Source organism: Phycodurus eques, chromosome 1 (genome assembly GCF_024500275.1).
Source record: "Phycodurus eques isolate BA_2022a chromosome 1, UOR_Pequ_1.1, whole genome shotgun sequence".
In the NCBI taxonomy this organism is placed as follows: Eukaryota; Metazoa; Chordata; class Actinopteri; order Syngnathiformes; family Syngnathidae; genus Phycodurus; species Phycodurus eques.
Window position 1 is genome coordinate 49396865 of NC_084525.1, and position 14791 is coordinate 49411655.

Sequence of the window (14791 nt, forward strand, 5' to 3'; positions counted from 1 at the left end):
TTTTGTATGACTCATGGATTAACGAGGAACCCTTCCCCCATCATTAGCACGTCTTCCCACACTATACCGTTCAAGATTAGGTTCCCCTCATCCAATTTTGCCGTCATCCCCAAATTGTCAGGAATAGACATGTTACATTATTGGCAAAACAGCTGACACACAATAACGACAACAGTCTTCTCTGTCAGTCTTGATCTTAACTGTGGTGAATTAGCATGGACAAACAGGGAAGCAAGAATCTAATTACACTGCAGTTCATAAAAAAAACATCATCTGGGTATTACTTCATCTAGCTCGCATTTCCAGTTTCAGTCAAGTTTAAAAATAGGTCGAAAGTATCTTTAAAATTTTAGAACAGTAAGACACTGATACAATACTTGGAATTACTATTATTATGTAAGTAACATGCATACTTTTAGTCACCTCTACATGAAATGCTGCTCCATACCATTTTGTAGCTCTGTCAAGAGGAATTTCCATAAATAAATTGCATTGAACGCATGGAGTCAGAGAATACAGCAGTACAGGCTCCTCCGTGTGTGTGGGGAGGAAAGAGATGTGGCTTCAGGTTGCAGCATGTGCAGGCCACACACGCCAGACACCCGGAAAAAAAACTCTCTTCAGTAACTCCCACTAAATGGACGAGGGGGTTGGTAGGGCTGCATGGCCACTCCAGATGATGAAGGCAGTTTTAACACTGTGCATTGTTTGCGGAATACAAACAGCGCTAAGTGTGATGCAAAGGTGGAACAATAAAACATAGCAGAGCAAAGGTTTGCAGGTCAATTTGCCCAAAGGTGAAATTAAAATCACCAACAACATTGCCCTGTATTGTTTCGCTGTCCCTGTTAATTGCGAGTGAGCATGTGTGTCATCGAATGTGCGGGCAGGGCGGCGGTCGGACAGAGGTGAGGTGAAGTAGCACACGCCCGAGGAGGGCAGGGGACGAACGCAGTCGGATTTATTCAGGGCGCACACCATTCGGGTTGCTAGGTTACAGGCCCATGCTGCAACCACAGTTTCACGCTCTCAAGTGAAAAGAAGGGGGAAAAAAAAAAGAGAGAAGTATCGCCACATCACCAACTACATCACTCTTCTCGCTATGCATACACACACCCAGAGGGATCGATGAGTGTCGAAAGCATGATCCCTTGCACATTTGACACACTCATAAGGGACCGTAATACAAGTTTCAGGCAGCTACATTCTTTGTCCCTATGCCTCTGTGCTTTACAAACAAGCATTCTTCTGCACAAGAATGTGTGCACGCACGCACAGTCGCACGTAGAATTGGACCGAACGGAACGGGCCCGCAATAGCACCCAGAGCGTGGCTTGTCACAGCTGACCGAGGATCCATGCCTAATGTCCAAATACTGACAATATCACATATTCTAACGAGGACTGCATTCTGAGTTACTTAACCAAAATCATGCAATTAAAAAAATAACCAAAAAAAACAGTGTCGTCTAAAGGAGACATGATTGCTTGATAGAGTTGTCAGCGAGAGGTCAGGCAAAAAAAATCCACGAAAACAGTCTGCTGCATTCAAGGACACAAATGAAATCAGCCCACATTAAACTAAATCGCCGCTTTTGTTATTGTATAAAAGATTGTGTGGGTTCAGAAGTACACCCACTAATATGGTGCTATCATAACTAAAAAGGAAGAAATGCGCTTTCCCATCATGTCACACAGCTTTAATATGCTGATCTACAAAATGACCTTTCTATTGCAACCTCTGCGTCTAAAATGCTGCTATCATGCAAGTACTTATGTCTGCAATTATTGATCATTTTTGGTTTCATTATTTAAGTATCATGCAATTGTTACACTGACAAATTAGTCTTCCACCCTTCTTGGTCAGAACAATGAAGTTTTGGGTCAATATCACGACGTCAATATCACCATAATGTGCCTTTGAGACGTCCCTATTTTTACTCCCAAAAAAAGATTTTCCATTCAACTCCAGAAACATTGTCTTAAGTAGGTGTTGTGCTGTAAGAAATGCATATTGGTCAAGCTGCCACGTTTTTTGTTGCCATTTTGTTGCTTGCCGACAGGTTGGACATTTTCAATGAATGTTGGCAATTCATGAGCGCGTGGCGGACCTTTACTTCGCAACGCGATTCGGTTAGCAAGCGTGTTAACAAATATACTTGGAACTTCTGAAAGGTGTTTAAGTCAATTGATATTGCACGATGACGGCGTGGACGTGTTCTTGTTGCTTGGCAACATCCAGCGACACACATACGGGATGATGAAAATACAGAAACAGAAGTGTAAATATTCATTCATCAACTAGCCATTGGTTCAGCCGCCATTGACAAAAGCCAAGAAGAAATGTGGGTTATAATGTCACTGAAAACAACAGAGGGTTTCTTAATGACAGGGCGGACAGCAATTTCAGGGAGGCGTGCAAAATGTTCAATAGGATCATGAAAATCGTATATACTGCTCCAAATTATTCGTTTTACCCCCAAAAATAATAATAATAATTTCTTGTGGACTATAAATCCATGTGAGAATTATTCGTTATCATTTAACCACCTATCCCACACGCTGTAATTAGCAGAGCAATGCGTTTGGACACGCCAAATCGCCCACATCCAGTGAAAACAAATGGTATAAAATGAAGAAAACACATTTTAAGAGCCTTATCATGTGTGCCAACGTGTGGCAACTGATAATAAGACCTCACAGTTCAATTATTCTGCTCCATTTTCACATTTGAGTAAATGTGATGAGGACACCAAAGGCACGTCATAGGAATATTGACCCCCCCCCCCCACAAAAAAAAAAAAAAAAAAAAAGCAAAACACACGTGCATGCATGCTGGATCATCCAGCACAGTTCAAATTGCTTGGAATTGAACCGGACGATCCTGCGCGTGTACATCTGCACTTAACAAGCCCAGTGCTTTTGCTGCCTTAACTGGTGTGTGTGTGTCTGTGTGTGTGTGTGTCTGTGTGTGTGTGTGTGTGTGTGTGTGTGTGTGTGTGTGCTTGTCAAGAGAGTCCTCGCCCGCATTCCAGGCCCAGTGTGTTTCTCGATCACCCCGCGCTCCCCTGACGCAACTGCCCTGGGGAAGGTGAACCAAAACACGGCCTGATAAAGGGGCTCCGCGCGTGGAAGTCCCCCCCCCCCCTCCCCCTCCCACCCAACTCGCTCTGAAACGTGGGCACCCGTAATAACTGTGTACTGACGCTTCAATGCGGAAAGGTTAAATGGTGGGTGCTCAAAAAAAAAACAAAAAAAAAACGTCTACCTGCAAAGGCGGCTCAAGCACAGGCACGCGGGTTCAAGGTGGCCTCTCGTGAGCAGGGTCCAAAGGACGAGTGAAGAATCGACACGGGCTAAAACATACCTGCTCGTGCTTGTGCTGCTTGGAGGAGACGATCGTCGCCCCTCGTGTTTGGTAATCCGCGCAGGGGAGGAGCGCGCCACTGCGACGACGTCCGGACAACTACTTGGCGGCGAAACGCAGCAAAGCGCCAGCAAGTCTTCTTGTCCCACCGCCTGAGTTGCCGTCACACGTGATCGGTCGTGACTTGGGCTCGCGAGCAGAGCCGTCCCGGTCGGAGGTGATCAGCCATATCGCTGCCGCCGCTGCCCTTGTGGGTGTGCGTCCACCTCGAGTGGAGGCGGGCGGTGGCGTCATCCCGGAAAACACCACAGGGAGTGAGGGGAAAGGTGGGGGGAGTGGGGAGTGCCCCCCCCCCTCCCCCGATACGCCACCTCAACCCCCAATCGTTGAAAAGGGAGCTTGAGATCAATTCACTCCAGGAGGGCAGGCGTGGGGTTGTCATGTGGGGAAATTAGCCTCAAACCGATTTTAATAAGCACCTCAGAGAAAAAAAAACTCCGTCATAATGCATGTAGATCTATGCAAATCCAGCGACATTATTCACCCAAAAATGAGGGCAAACATTGGACCCTCCAGCTGGCAAGCAATAGACAGCTGTAATGTTCTCCTCGAAAATAAACAAAGATGTTAGTTTAACACATTTTAATCATGTGCAACCGATGCACGTGTTCGAATTAGGTACAGTCAAAGGAGTTGTTTTTTTGTTTTTTGTTTTTTTCCCCCACTGCGGTCAAGCCAGCCTCCACTCGTAAAGAAGCAGTCAAGCCAGCCGCCCCTAATTTTGTTCATACTAGGCATTACGGTAATGGACTCGCGGCGAAAGCCACCTTCAAAATAAAAGCCGCCCACTAATACGGACGTCAATGCTCTTCGCTTAGGGAACGCAACCTGCATTAAAACATTTAGTTTATTGATATCTTTGGAAAAATAAATGGTAAATGGACTACACTTATATAGTGCTTTATCTACACCATCACAGTGACTTTACAAAGCCACACATTCATAAACCAAGGGGCGACTGCTGCCATGCGAGGCGCTGCCAGGCCCACTGGGAACAAATGAGGGTTCAGTGTCTTGCCCAAGGACACTTCGACATGCGAACAGTCGGAGCAGGGATTCGAACCTGTTCTACCTACTGAGCCACCCCAACATAATCCCATTGGTATCGCAAGACAAGTCCAGATCTGTGTGACAGACCACCAAGGACTCCACGAAAAGAGGTTTGATGAAGATCTGATATTTTATTTCAAAATAAAAGTCTCTGAAAACTGCATATTTTGCTGTCATTACCCCTAAACGAAAAAATCTGTTACATTTTTCTTTTTAGGAGATATCGCAACACCGGTCCAGTTCTGGTACACCACCCCCAGGTCTACAACAAAAGAGGTCACATCCAAATCTGATGTGGCATTTCAAAATAAAAGTAACCTGAAATTGGTATATTTCACTGTCATGAACATGGATTTCAAAAATTAATTAAAAAAGATCTGTGAGATATCAAAACACCAGTCCAGTTCTGGGGGATACTACACCACTGCAGGTCTCCAACAAAAGAGGTCCCATCCAAATCTGATGTGGCATTTCAAAATAAGAGTCTCCTGAAATTGGTATATTTCACTGTCACTACCACAGATTTAAAACATTAATTAAAAGAAAATTACAAGCTCTCGCAACACCAGTCCAGTGCTGGGGGACACCACACCAGGTCTCCACCAAAAGAGGTTTGATCAAGATTTAAAAAAAAAAAATACAAAATAGAAAACCATCTTTCTTTTAACTATTTAAAATATACTGTTCTCCTTCCAGTTACTGATGGTGTCGTGGTTCATGAGGTGGTGTAGTATCCCCCAGTGGGACCTGGCAGCGCCTTGCATGGCAGCAGTCGCCCATTAGTGTATGAATGTGTGTGTGAATGTGAGGCTTGGTAAAGCTTTATTTTGAAGGTGGCTTTCGCTGCGAGTTGCCGACCTATTACCGTAATGCCTAGTATGAACAAAATTAGGGGCGGCTGGTTTGACTGCTACTTTACGAGTGGAGGCTGGCTTGACCGCAGTGTTTTACTCGTGTATTATAGAGTACTAGTTGTCCTTGTTTTAAAAAAATTATATATATATATATATATATATATATATTGTGTGTGTTTTTTTTCCGGGAGCCTGAAAAGGTTTAATGGCATTTCCATTCATTTCAATTAGGAAATATGATTTGAGATACAAAAAAAATGTAATAATAATCGGTTCCCATCTGACCCCTTTATATATACGATTTTTAATCCGAGTTGTTTGTTGTGTGACTGTTCATTGTTTTGAATGTTTTGAATTTGTGAATTGTTTTAAACGTCATGATATATTTTCCATTTAGGTGACATGCTATCTTCGAAAACATGGCAAAAGCAGTTCTTCGATTTCTATGTAAATCACTGATGAAGGGAGGTGCCATAGAAAATGTGGTTGTCTGCATGTTGCGCATGAAATCCCTCTTTAACTCAAAGAGAAATAATAAACTGCAACAAACGTGTAAACTGCTCATTTCTAGTTTGGGGTCTCCAGGTCTGGATCACGCTACAACAAATAATAAAACTTGCTTATTGCATCTGTTTTTAACCTGTTATGAACCTTTTATTCATCAGATGCTATGATGTAACGTATTGTGTTATGTAAATATGTAACAATATCACATTGTAAAGTTTGTTGTACTGTACATGTATTTATTTGTTTTGATTTGATTTTGAATTACTATTTTTTGGGGGTATTTTCTTTTATCTTGCTTTGTTTTGCTCTGCTGTTTGCAGCCAGGTCGGCAATACAAATGAGAATCTGTTGTCAATTGCCTTACCTGGATAAATTAAAGGTTCAAGAAATAGAAATATAAACGTATTGACCGACAGAGGTCGCTGTTTGATGTACTCCAACCGGAAGTTGTAAGTATGTCCGCCCTGTTAGGTTGCTAGGAGCTGCCGCAAACTAGCTAGCTAGTGCCGGATTACGGGATTTAGTTAATGATGACAAATTTAACAACGCCAGAATATGAGCGTTTCCACATCTGCATTTTGGCTACGAACTGCCTCTTTCATTCGGGCAAAACAACTGTGATGAAGTTATGATTTTTGCCATCGGAACAGACAGGCTTAACTAAGCATCCGGCTAATGTTATCAGGCAGACATAAGTAACTCACATCAACATTGATCTGGATGGAAGGACACATGGAGAACATTCAGGAACATCTACGGCACGGGGAGGACTCGGGTGTCGGCGGCATTGCATCGTCGTCGTTCGGCAAGCCCCGCATACGCTCCACTCGACTGCCGGTCCAGAGGAGCAGCATCTGCTCTCGGGCTTACTTCGTCGTGGTGATGGTCTTCTTTCACGTCTACATCCTCAATGTGATCGCCCTATTGCTGTACGTGCATTACAATAACGGCCACGGAGATATTGTCAGCGATGAACGGCATTCCTCTCCATCTGTCGGCGAGGGGGAAAGCCCTGCCCTCCATCCCACTGCGCCTCCCGTGAGAGATCCCCGTAAAGAGGAGCAAAGTCATAGATTTAGACTTCCTCGAATTGAGGGGATCAGGGTATGTGAACTGCTTGGAAACACTTTTGTGACTCGCGACCTTGCTTATATTCTGCTTTAGACCCAACATCGCTGCTGAACTTGTAATTCTTGTTGTGAATTTGACTACAAAGCTAAAAAAAAAAAAAAAAAAAAAAATGACAATACCTCAGCCAGATCAAACATACAGATTTTTATGTGTGGTGTGACTGCAAAAGCAACCCTTGTGTATTCGACTTACTCGTGTCATTCGTGATGCGTCTTAGGTGGGACATGTTCAGCCAGTGTCACTTGTATCGGACAGAACACACAAGATGACGACGCTCGGCCTAAAGCCTCTCCTATTCGGTAAGTGCTTTGTGGTGTTCTCTTTCATTCAGGTTCCACATCTCATCCAAAGCTTCCATTGTTGTTTCCATTTTCGCGACGCTGCCTTCAAATTCTTGTTCCTCCTCTGCCAGGCGTAAGCCTTGTTGACCACCAGCCGATCTCCCCGCACCGTTCCTGTCACCAGGAAAGTGGCGCCCCGCTGACGTTGTCGCGTCATGTTCCTTACACACGTGGCGTCCCTCTCCAGCCACAGCTCGATGCGGGAGCGGATCTGTCCCCCCAGCAAGGGCCCGTGCTTCAGGACGATTAGTTTTGCAGCCAGCGAGAACTGTGACAGGCTTATAGGACTGTGCTTGAGCTGAGTCAAACGCAGTTTCACTACTGTCAAGACAGATCAGAAATGAACGCAGAGAATAATAATAAAAATACAGCAGACCTCGTATTTAAACCTTTGTCCCTTGCAAAATCAATAGGAGAATGGCCACAAACTAAAATCTTATTTGTTCGACAAAGGTTAAGTTTGTGCGGATTCTCACTGGGAATCCGTGAAAGGATAACAATTCACCCTTAAAACCTATGTTAATTGTTTTGAAGAGAAAAATGTATTTGAAATCACCCTGCGAGTTAAATGAAGCAATATTATGTAGCCAGAAGTTTCAGAAATCTGACAAACCCACACTGATGAAAAAAACATTTGCAAATCAGTTGCCCTACAGTAAGTGTGCATACCCACCAAAATCAGTCCTACAGAAGTTTTCCGGTGTGTCTTTTAACGAGGACGCCTCCTCCAAATTACAATCCCGACAGGTTGCTCGTGGCACTGAAACAGTCGAACCGCAAAGTGCGTTGGAAACAAACATCGTGTCACGGTCGTCTGCAGCATATCGTTGTGAATGTCTTATTTACCTCCATGCCCCGCCGTGTGAACTGTGCCATTGGTGGTGGAAGCGATGCACATGAGATGGTCAGCAGGATACCTGGTCACAGTGCAGAATGTCTGGCCAAGGGTAGCCGTAGCAACTCATTATGTGGAGGCAAATTGGCGCAAATAGAGAGCAGAGGAAAACACGTGCGTCAGGGTGGCACTGATTGAGCGTCTCCCCGCTTAAGTTCAGGTTTCCCCTCTTCTGTCTTTTAACCGAACTCTGACCCTATCGTCAGGCCTCGATCGTCCGTCCTGCCCTACTCGTAACCGACCAGCACCGAGCTCCAATGTCATGCTGGACCCAGCTAGCAAAAGGAGAAAAGGTATTGAGCATGCAAAGAACAGAGCCTTCGTTCAGGGACAAAAGTGTAAAAGGACTGAGTGAATCTCCCTTGTGAGTGAAATCCTTTGGCTGGTGGGGATGGCAGGATAGGTGTATTTATAGTGGGTGGTGATTACATTTGCATAGGAAGGGCAACGGGGAGGTGTGGAGAACAGGAGGGAGATTCGGTGACACGCTCTAAGGTTAGAGATGCAGATGCACTGACATTCTTAAGTGTGTTTGACAGACATTCAGTGAGATGGACAAGTTGGCATTTGGATAGCTTTGGCTCTCTGCCTTTTCCATCACACTGGCAGACTTATAACATTGGAAGTCGTTTCTGCAGCCCTCTGCCGTGTGCAGTGGTGTGTGTGTATGTGAGATCAGGCCTCAAACAGATTCAGCCTTGCCCTGCTGTGTAGCTGTGACCTGACTGGTCAGACAAGCACGTCACTTCCTTTCAGGGGGGGTTTGGGTTAGAAGTGAAGGGTTCAGCGCCACTTCATTCGTATCAGCTGTCCACATTAATGAGTCCAGTGAAAGAGACGTGGGAGACAAACAAGGCGCTGACTGTACAAGCAACCGGAAGTCTTTTATTAACACAACTGACAGATATGACGAGAAGTACTCAGTGCCTCCACGTTGAGAACTTTATGAGGCGAAGAACGGATGCGATTCAATACACAAAACAGGGCCTGTGATGACAGGTTTTATTTCTGTGGAGTGTATTGCAGACATTGGTCAGAAGTCATTTTGGAGACAACAGAAAGCCACTAATTAGATTTGTTAAACAGATACGGGCATAAATGTAATCATGGATTGTCCAGGAATGGATCTGCTGTAGTGTGGGGCAGATCTTGGGTGCTGGTCGCTTACTACCCTTTTTAATCAATTACTCCCCCGCCCTCAGGTTATAGTCATCACCCCTTATGGTATTCTGTGAATATAGAACGTGCAACGTGCTGTACAACAGGTGGCTCACAGGAAGCAATCGGAATGACACTACACCATTCAGTAATATTATAGTGCATATTCACGTCCCTAACCCTAAAGTGTTCCTAGACTTACTAGGGTCTGTGTTTTCATGCTTTTGCATTGAAGGTTTCACACAAGTTTCTAATCACAGTATCATGAGCATAGATTGGAGGGTTTCCAACTCATCCATTCAGTAGTCGGTCACTGTCTGCAGAGATGCTTTAATCATTCGTTTCACTCTCTTACGGTTGGCTGTTGAACAGTGACGCTTTGTGTCTGTGACTTTTTTTTTTTTTTTTTGTTAGTCATTCATTTTTAACGACAGTATTACATTCTCGTCTACTCAAGTTCACTATTCTATTTTTTCACCACGAAGACCGATGGCACTGACTTCAAAATGCTCATTGTTTGAGGTGACTTTTCATCTTGGAACGAGCCTGTCAGAAGCACTTTCAATGTTCTTGATTACCTCTGCCTAATCACTGCTTCAGACAGGATGTACTTGCGTGTATGCCTTCTCCGGTCTCGGACAAAAAGCAGGCTGGCAAGACGTGAAGCTTTCATTTCCCAAATTGAGTCGTTGCTAAAGTCACGTTGTGACTTGTTATTTTGCTTTAAAGAAGAATCTGAGATTATTTTCAGTCTCTCCTGTAGGAAAATAACATTTTGGGAGTAATATAAAATGTAATGGAGAAACATTACATGCATTAGCTGCATCAGATATTCGGCCTTGTTCAGTTTTGATTAGGAGGTAATAATTACAAGAGGTTTATTATTGTGCTTGCAGTGTTATACAATTGTACTTAATTATACGGAGAGACTTTTTTTTTTCCTGTAATTAATTGAGGTAACCAAAATATTGGACACAATTGTACACCACTGCAAACTAAAACCAATAATATTCTGAAATGAAAAGCTATTGCACTCGCTTGCAAATAAGTATATTTATGTTGTCTTGTTGTATCTTATTTTCTTATTCTATTTATATTTCAGAGGTCCTGATAAATTAATGGGTTAATCTGGGCCCTCGGGTATCGAATGTCGAATGTGTGTTGGTATGACAATTAAACTCCTTGGATCTGACACTAGATGTAACATTTTGTGCAAGTTGTCATGCTGTTGTGGCTGTTCGGTGAATCTGAAGAAGCAAATAAATGCTTCCTCGCCGCCAGATGACCGTGTGTTAATTATAACGTCATTTGCGGCCTGCACCGCTGCTTGCCCTGGTTTATTATTCAATATTTGTTGGTCAGAGATCCCTGGCTTCCTGTCAGAGGAGGAGTGCCGAGTGGTGGTGCAGCTGGCTCTGCTCAAGGGTCTGATGGAAAGCCAGATGACAGCAGCCGGCCGGGGGCAAGAAGAGCCAACCCAGCCACTGCTATCTCTTAGCACCGAGGAAGTCTTCAGTCTGTTGGACCTCAATCAGGATGGGCGGCTGCAGAAACAAGAGGTGACCATCGGAAACAATTTTCTTCCCGTTGATATACTGCGTGAAAAGTTATCTGAAGCATGAAGCTTGTCAGTACATTTCCTGAAAAATGACTTCCACTCCAGATTGTGAGTCACTCGCGCTCTCGAGACGGGACTTGGTTGAGACCGGAGAATCTGCGACAGATACTCGCTGGTCTGGAAGCCTGCTCGACAGGTTTGTGCAGATGGGTTCCTTTGCGTGCGATTCGTGTTGTGTGGACAGAGGCAGCATTCAACTAAGCATCAAAATTGTGACCAAAGCAAGCTGCAGCGGCGGTGCGAAGCGAGCGTCTTCCACTTTTAAATCTGACATTTAGGCTCAATTTCGATTCCTGTGTAAAAGCGGGACACAGGAAAATCGGGAAAAGTAAGGTACTCCGTTTGTGTATTTCAATTTTTTACTGAATCTACACTAATGCATTTAAATAAATATCAAATTGAAATGAATCGAAATTCAAGTGAATCGTGAGATTCTTAACGATACCCAGCTCTAACTGTCAGAGTCACAGGAAGTCAAACAAGTGGATATAATTGGAAATTTTCATGGATTAAACACCTGTTTTGTATTTTGCTTCTTCGGCCCCTTGTTAAAGAAGAGCAAGTTGCGCAAAAATCACTGAAAGATTGTAAAGTTGGAGATTGAAAAAGTTTAAAGCAGGTTCACCTGTACAATTTTTGCTTCATCCTGAAATCTCACCTGAAAGCCCAATATCCCTAACGTTTTACGAGAAGTGTATTTGTAGAGAGTAAGTGATAGTAAGAGTAGACGGAACGATTCTTTTTTTTTTTTTTTTACAGCGGAGTGTTTGTTGTATTCAGGTTCACTAATGGACTGCGTCTGTGTCCCTTGATAGGGATGCTCAGCCTGGAGGAGTTTAAGCGTGTTTACGACATATCCCAAAGCCCGGGAGAAGAGCAAAGCGGGAAACTCCGGAGTCAGTTCAAGCAGAGAAGCAAACATACGGGGCTTCATCAAGGCCCCGGATCCCACCATGTGCTGCAGACGCTGAGGAGGAGGTAACTCCACTTTATGTCACACCACATTTATTTGAAATGTTCACTCTTACCCTGGGCTCAGAGTGCTCGCCCTGACACGTCTGCCGACCGCGTTGGTCGACATGAGCGAGCTGCTGCAAGTGTTTCGGTTTGAGCTCGGAGACTTCAGCGACGCTCATCACGACAGCAGCCCGCCCCACGTAGAGACCGCCTGCTCGCACACGCGGCTGGCGGGAAATGCCTCCGCCCTCGCTGAGGTCTCCTGCAGGTGTTTGCATTTTGGAAATTCCTGTAACGATGTACTCGTAGTGGCATAAATTCACACGAATGACCATGCTTGTGTTATGTATTTCATACTTGGTCCCAGGTATCTTACTGTGTTGATCTACCTCAGCTCTGTCGAGGAGGGCGGGGAGACTACGTTTCCTGTGGCCGACAACCGTACTTACGACGAACTGGTGAGCATTCTTCTGCGATACAGTGGTGCGCTCATGTTCGCAGGCTCCAATTTAGGAGATTTTGTAGTCGCGGAGCATCTCGGTTGATCTCTTGGGGGGGGAGCCGAGGTCACCATTTGAATGGAACACACAGTTGAACACACAGATACAAAATGAGAATACTCACAAGGAGCATGGAGCAAACGCGCACACTGGAATAACTGGTCAACCAGACTGACTCCAGCTCCTGAGGTCACTTACTTAGCCCCGCCCCTAAAAGGCACACATCAATTATGTTTAATTTTGTAATTATACAATACAGAGCTGTTTCTCTTTATTAAAAATGTAATAAAATAATTTTGGGTTTTATGTTGGGTGGGGGGGGCTACTTTAAAAATATAGTTCTTTACAATTTCTTATGCTTTGTTTTATAGAATACGGTGCTATTTTTCTTTATTAAGAACATGTAACTGTTTTCGGGGGCTGGAACGGAATAATGGCGTTTCAGCTCATTTCCGTAGTGAGAATGTGTTCGATATAAGTCGAGTCACGGAACAAATTCTATGCAATTCAAAGTACGATCGGACTCTCTGGCTCCCATATGCTAATATGCGTATGGTGCTGACGCATGACAAGGAATCTGATACCCAAATCATCAGCGCAGTGTAGTACACCAACCGATTACTGTGCACACAAGGCATTAACAGCTGTGTGTTGTGTTCCAGGCACTGGTCCAAGATGGAGTTGATTTAACAGACACCCGGAAGACATGCGTTCGAGGGAACCTGAGAGTAAAACCCACTGTTGGGACGGCACTCCTCTTGTACAACCATCTCTCTGACGGCCAAGGTAAGAATAGAATGCTTTAGTAACGGCTACTAAATTAGGGACACACTTGAGTTGAGCGAAGAGTTTAATGGGATCATGTTGTTAACTATTTGTAAGGTGGGAAAAGTACTCGCCCACTGTGCTTAAGTCAAAGTCAAAATATACTTCCTCATTCCTTTGCCTTCCTTAGGTTGGATGGGCGAGCTGGATGAGTATTCCCTGCACGGGGACTGCCCGGTAAAGCGCGGCCTGAAGTGGGTCGCCAACAGCTGGGTAAACGTGGACCCAGACTACCAGCGGCAGGCCCGTTACCAGAGACTAGTTGCCGATGGGCATCGAGCTCAGTCGGGCACGGAGGAACATTCCCAAACGCTTTCGCACATGAACCTCCATCAGGATCTCTAGCCGAGCCCCCTGACCCATGGTGTGCACTCCTTGACAGATGTTTACCTCAGTCTTGTATACATTTATATGAAAATCGTTCACAGTTCCACAATTTGGTCTTGCACTATCCTATCATGTTCCATGACATTTTTTTTTTTTTTTTTAAGGAAAGATAATCATTATGATAGAGCTCAAGTGGGGCTGACGCATTTACGCACAATCGCTGCAAAGAAAACAACAAAAAAAAAACATTTGAAATTAATCACGCCTTAAATTAAATATCACGTTAAAGGACCAAAATGTATCAAATGAAGAGTCTTTGTGTCTATTAGGTCACTTGAACTGGCATCTGCCACTTCTGAAGATATCGCTTAGAATGTTTCGGCCTGCTTTTTTTGTTGTTGTTTTTTCAGCCTTATTACAAGATCTATTTGTGAAGATTAGCGTAAGCTCTAAAGTAGTTTGCTACACCAACTGCACATACAGAAAGCTCATCCGTATTTATAAAAAAAAAAAAAAAAAAAGCTGCTCGTCCCTTCGTCACAGTTGAGCCATTCAAGAAAAAAAATCATTTGTATTTATAATAATATATTTAATTGATACTTTAATATTTATTTGAGTTATTTATTACCTTTTTTGACCAGTTAAATTATTGGAATGCATATTTATTGGCGATGCACTGACTCTGTCTCTCAGTTGTGGTTTATGAAATGAAATGTATGAAAATGTTCAAACGTCGTCCTGGTTTTCATTTTCACGCGATGCTTGCCATTTGCACTTTGTCCGCTAGATGTCAGCTGTAGCACGTGAGCCTGTTGGCAGGATTCTGCGTGTGAAAAATGTGGCGGACCATTAAAAATACTGCAGCGGCTGCGTCTTAACTCTTCTTTTGCGGATGAGTTAAGACGCTGAATTCGGGCTGCAGGGCGTCAAACTTGCATTCACGCAAGTGCCCTAAATGGCCCTATGACGTGTCCCTGTAGTGCGTGATGCGGTAAAAGTAATGATATTAGCGCCATTGTGGCGGTGGAGAGGATGGCGAGGACGGTTGGCACCTGCAGCTACATACGGGCCCAACATGGCAACCGCCGTGAAGGTGCATTTTCAAAGCCGCCTCGGCGTGATTCTTGCGCGGTGACGTAGGCGCTGCAACCAAGCCATCCATCCGCGGGATTGTGCAGGAGCCGGTTCTGATAATGATGATG

At 44.2% G+C, this 14791-nt stretch overlaps 2 protein-coding genes across 7 annotated transcripts in view; one reads left to right on the forward strand and one right to left on the reverse strand.

Annotated features, from left to right (window-relative positions):
- Nucleotides 1-4109, reverse strand: part of LOC133413316 (cyclin-dependent kinase 17-like) — a 35848-nt gene extending 31739 nt beyond the window's left edge. Inside the window, exon 1 of one of the 4 annotated variants that reach the window (XM_061697503.1) lies at nt 3367-4109. The gene's annotated coding sequence lies outside the window, so the exon portion shown is untranslated. The remainder of the gene's footprint in view (nt 1-3366) is intronic. The other 3 variants (XM_061697517.1, XM_061697537.1, XM_061697542.1) reach the window with 3 other exon arrangements.
- Nucleotides 4110-6285: 2176 nt separating this feature from the next.
- Nucleotides 6286-14311, forward strand: LOC133413334 (transmembrane prolyl 4-hydroxylase-like). 3 transcript variants are annotated; one of them, XM_061697563.1, is made up of 9 exons: nt 6286-6941; nt 7186-7267; nt 10725-10921; nt 11026-11116; nt 11796-11958; nt 12020-12205; nt 12305-12395; nt 13100-13223; nt 13393-14311. In XM_061697563.1, the coding sequence occupies exons 1-9, from the start codon at nt 6558-6560 to the stop codon at nt 13605-13607; spliced, it is 1533 nt and encodes a 510-aa protein (XP_061553547.1). In that variant the 5' UTR covers nt 6286-6557; the 3' UTR covers nt 13608-14311. The 3 variants fall into 3 exon arrangements, with proteins under 3 accessions (XP_061553547.1, XP_061553558.1, XP_061553567.1); XM_061697574.1 differs by having other exon boundaries at nt 12332-12395; XM_061697583.1 differs by lacking the exon at nt 12020-12205 and having other exon boundaries at nt 12332-12395.
- Nucleotides 14312-14791: the final 480 nt, after the last annotated feature.

Bases quoted from the DNA above. Each gene is read 5' to 3' on its own strand.
- LOC133413334 (XM_061697563.1), top strand. From the start codon at position 6,558: ATGGAAGGACACATGGAGAACATTCAGGAACATCTACGGCACGGGGAG. The intron at 11,117-11,795 runs GTTTGTGCAGAT...GTCCCTTGATAG, and splicing joins TCTGGAAGCCTGCTCGACAG to GGATGCTCAGCCTGGAGGAG. The intron at 11,959-12,019 runs GTAACTCCACTT...CCCTGGGCTCAG, and splicing joins CTGCAGACGCTGAGGAGGAG to AGTGCTCGCCCTGACACGTC.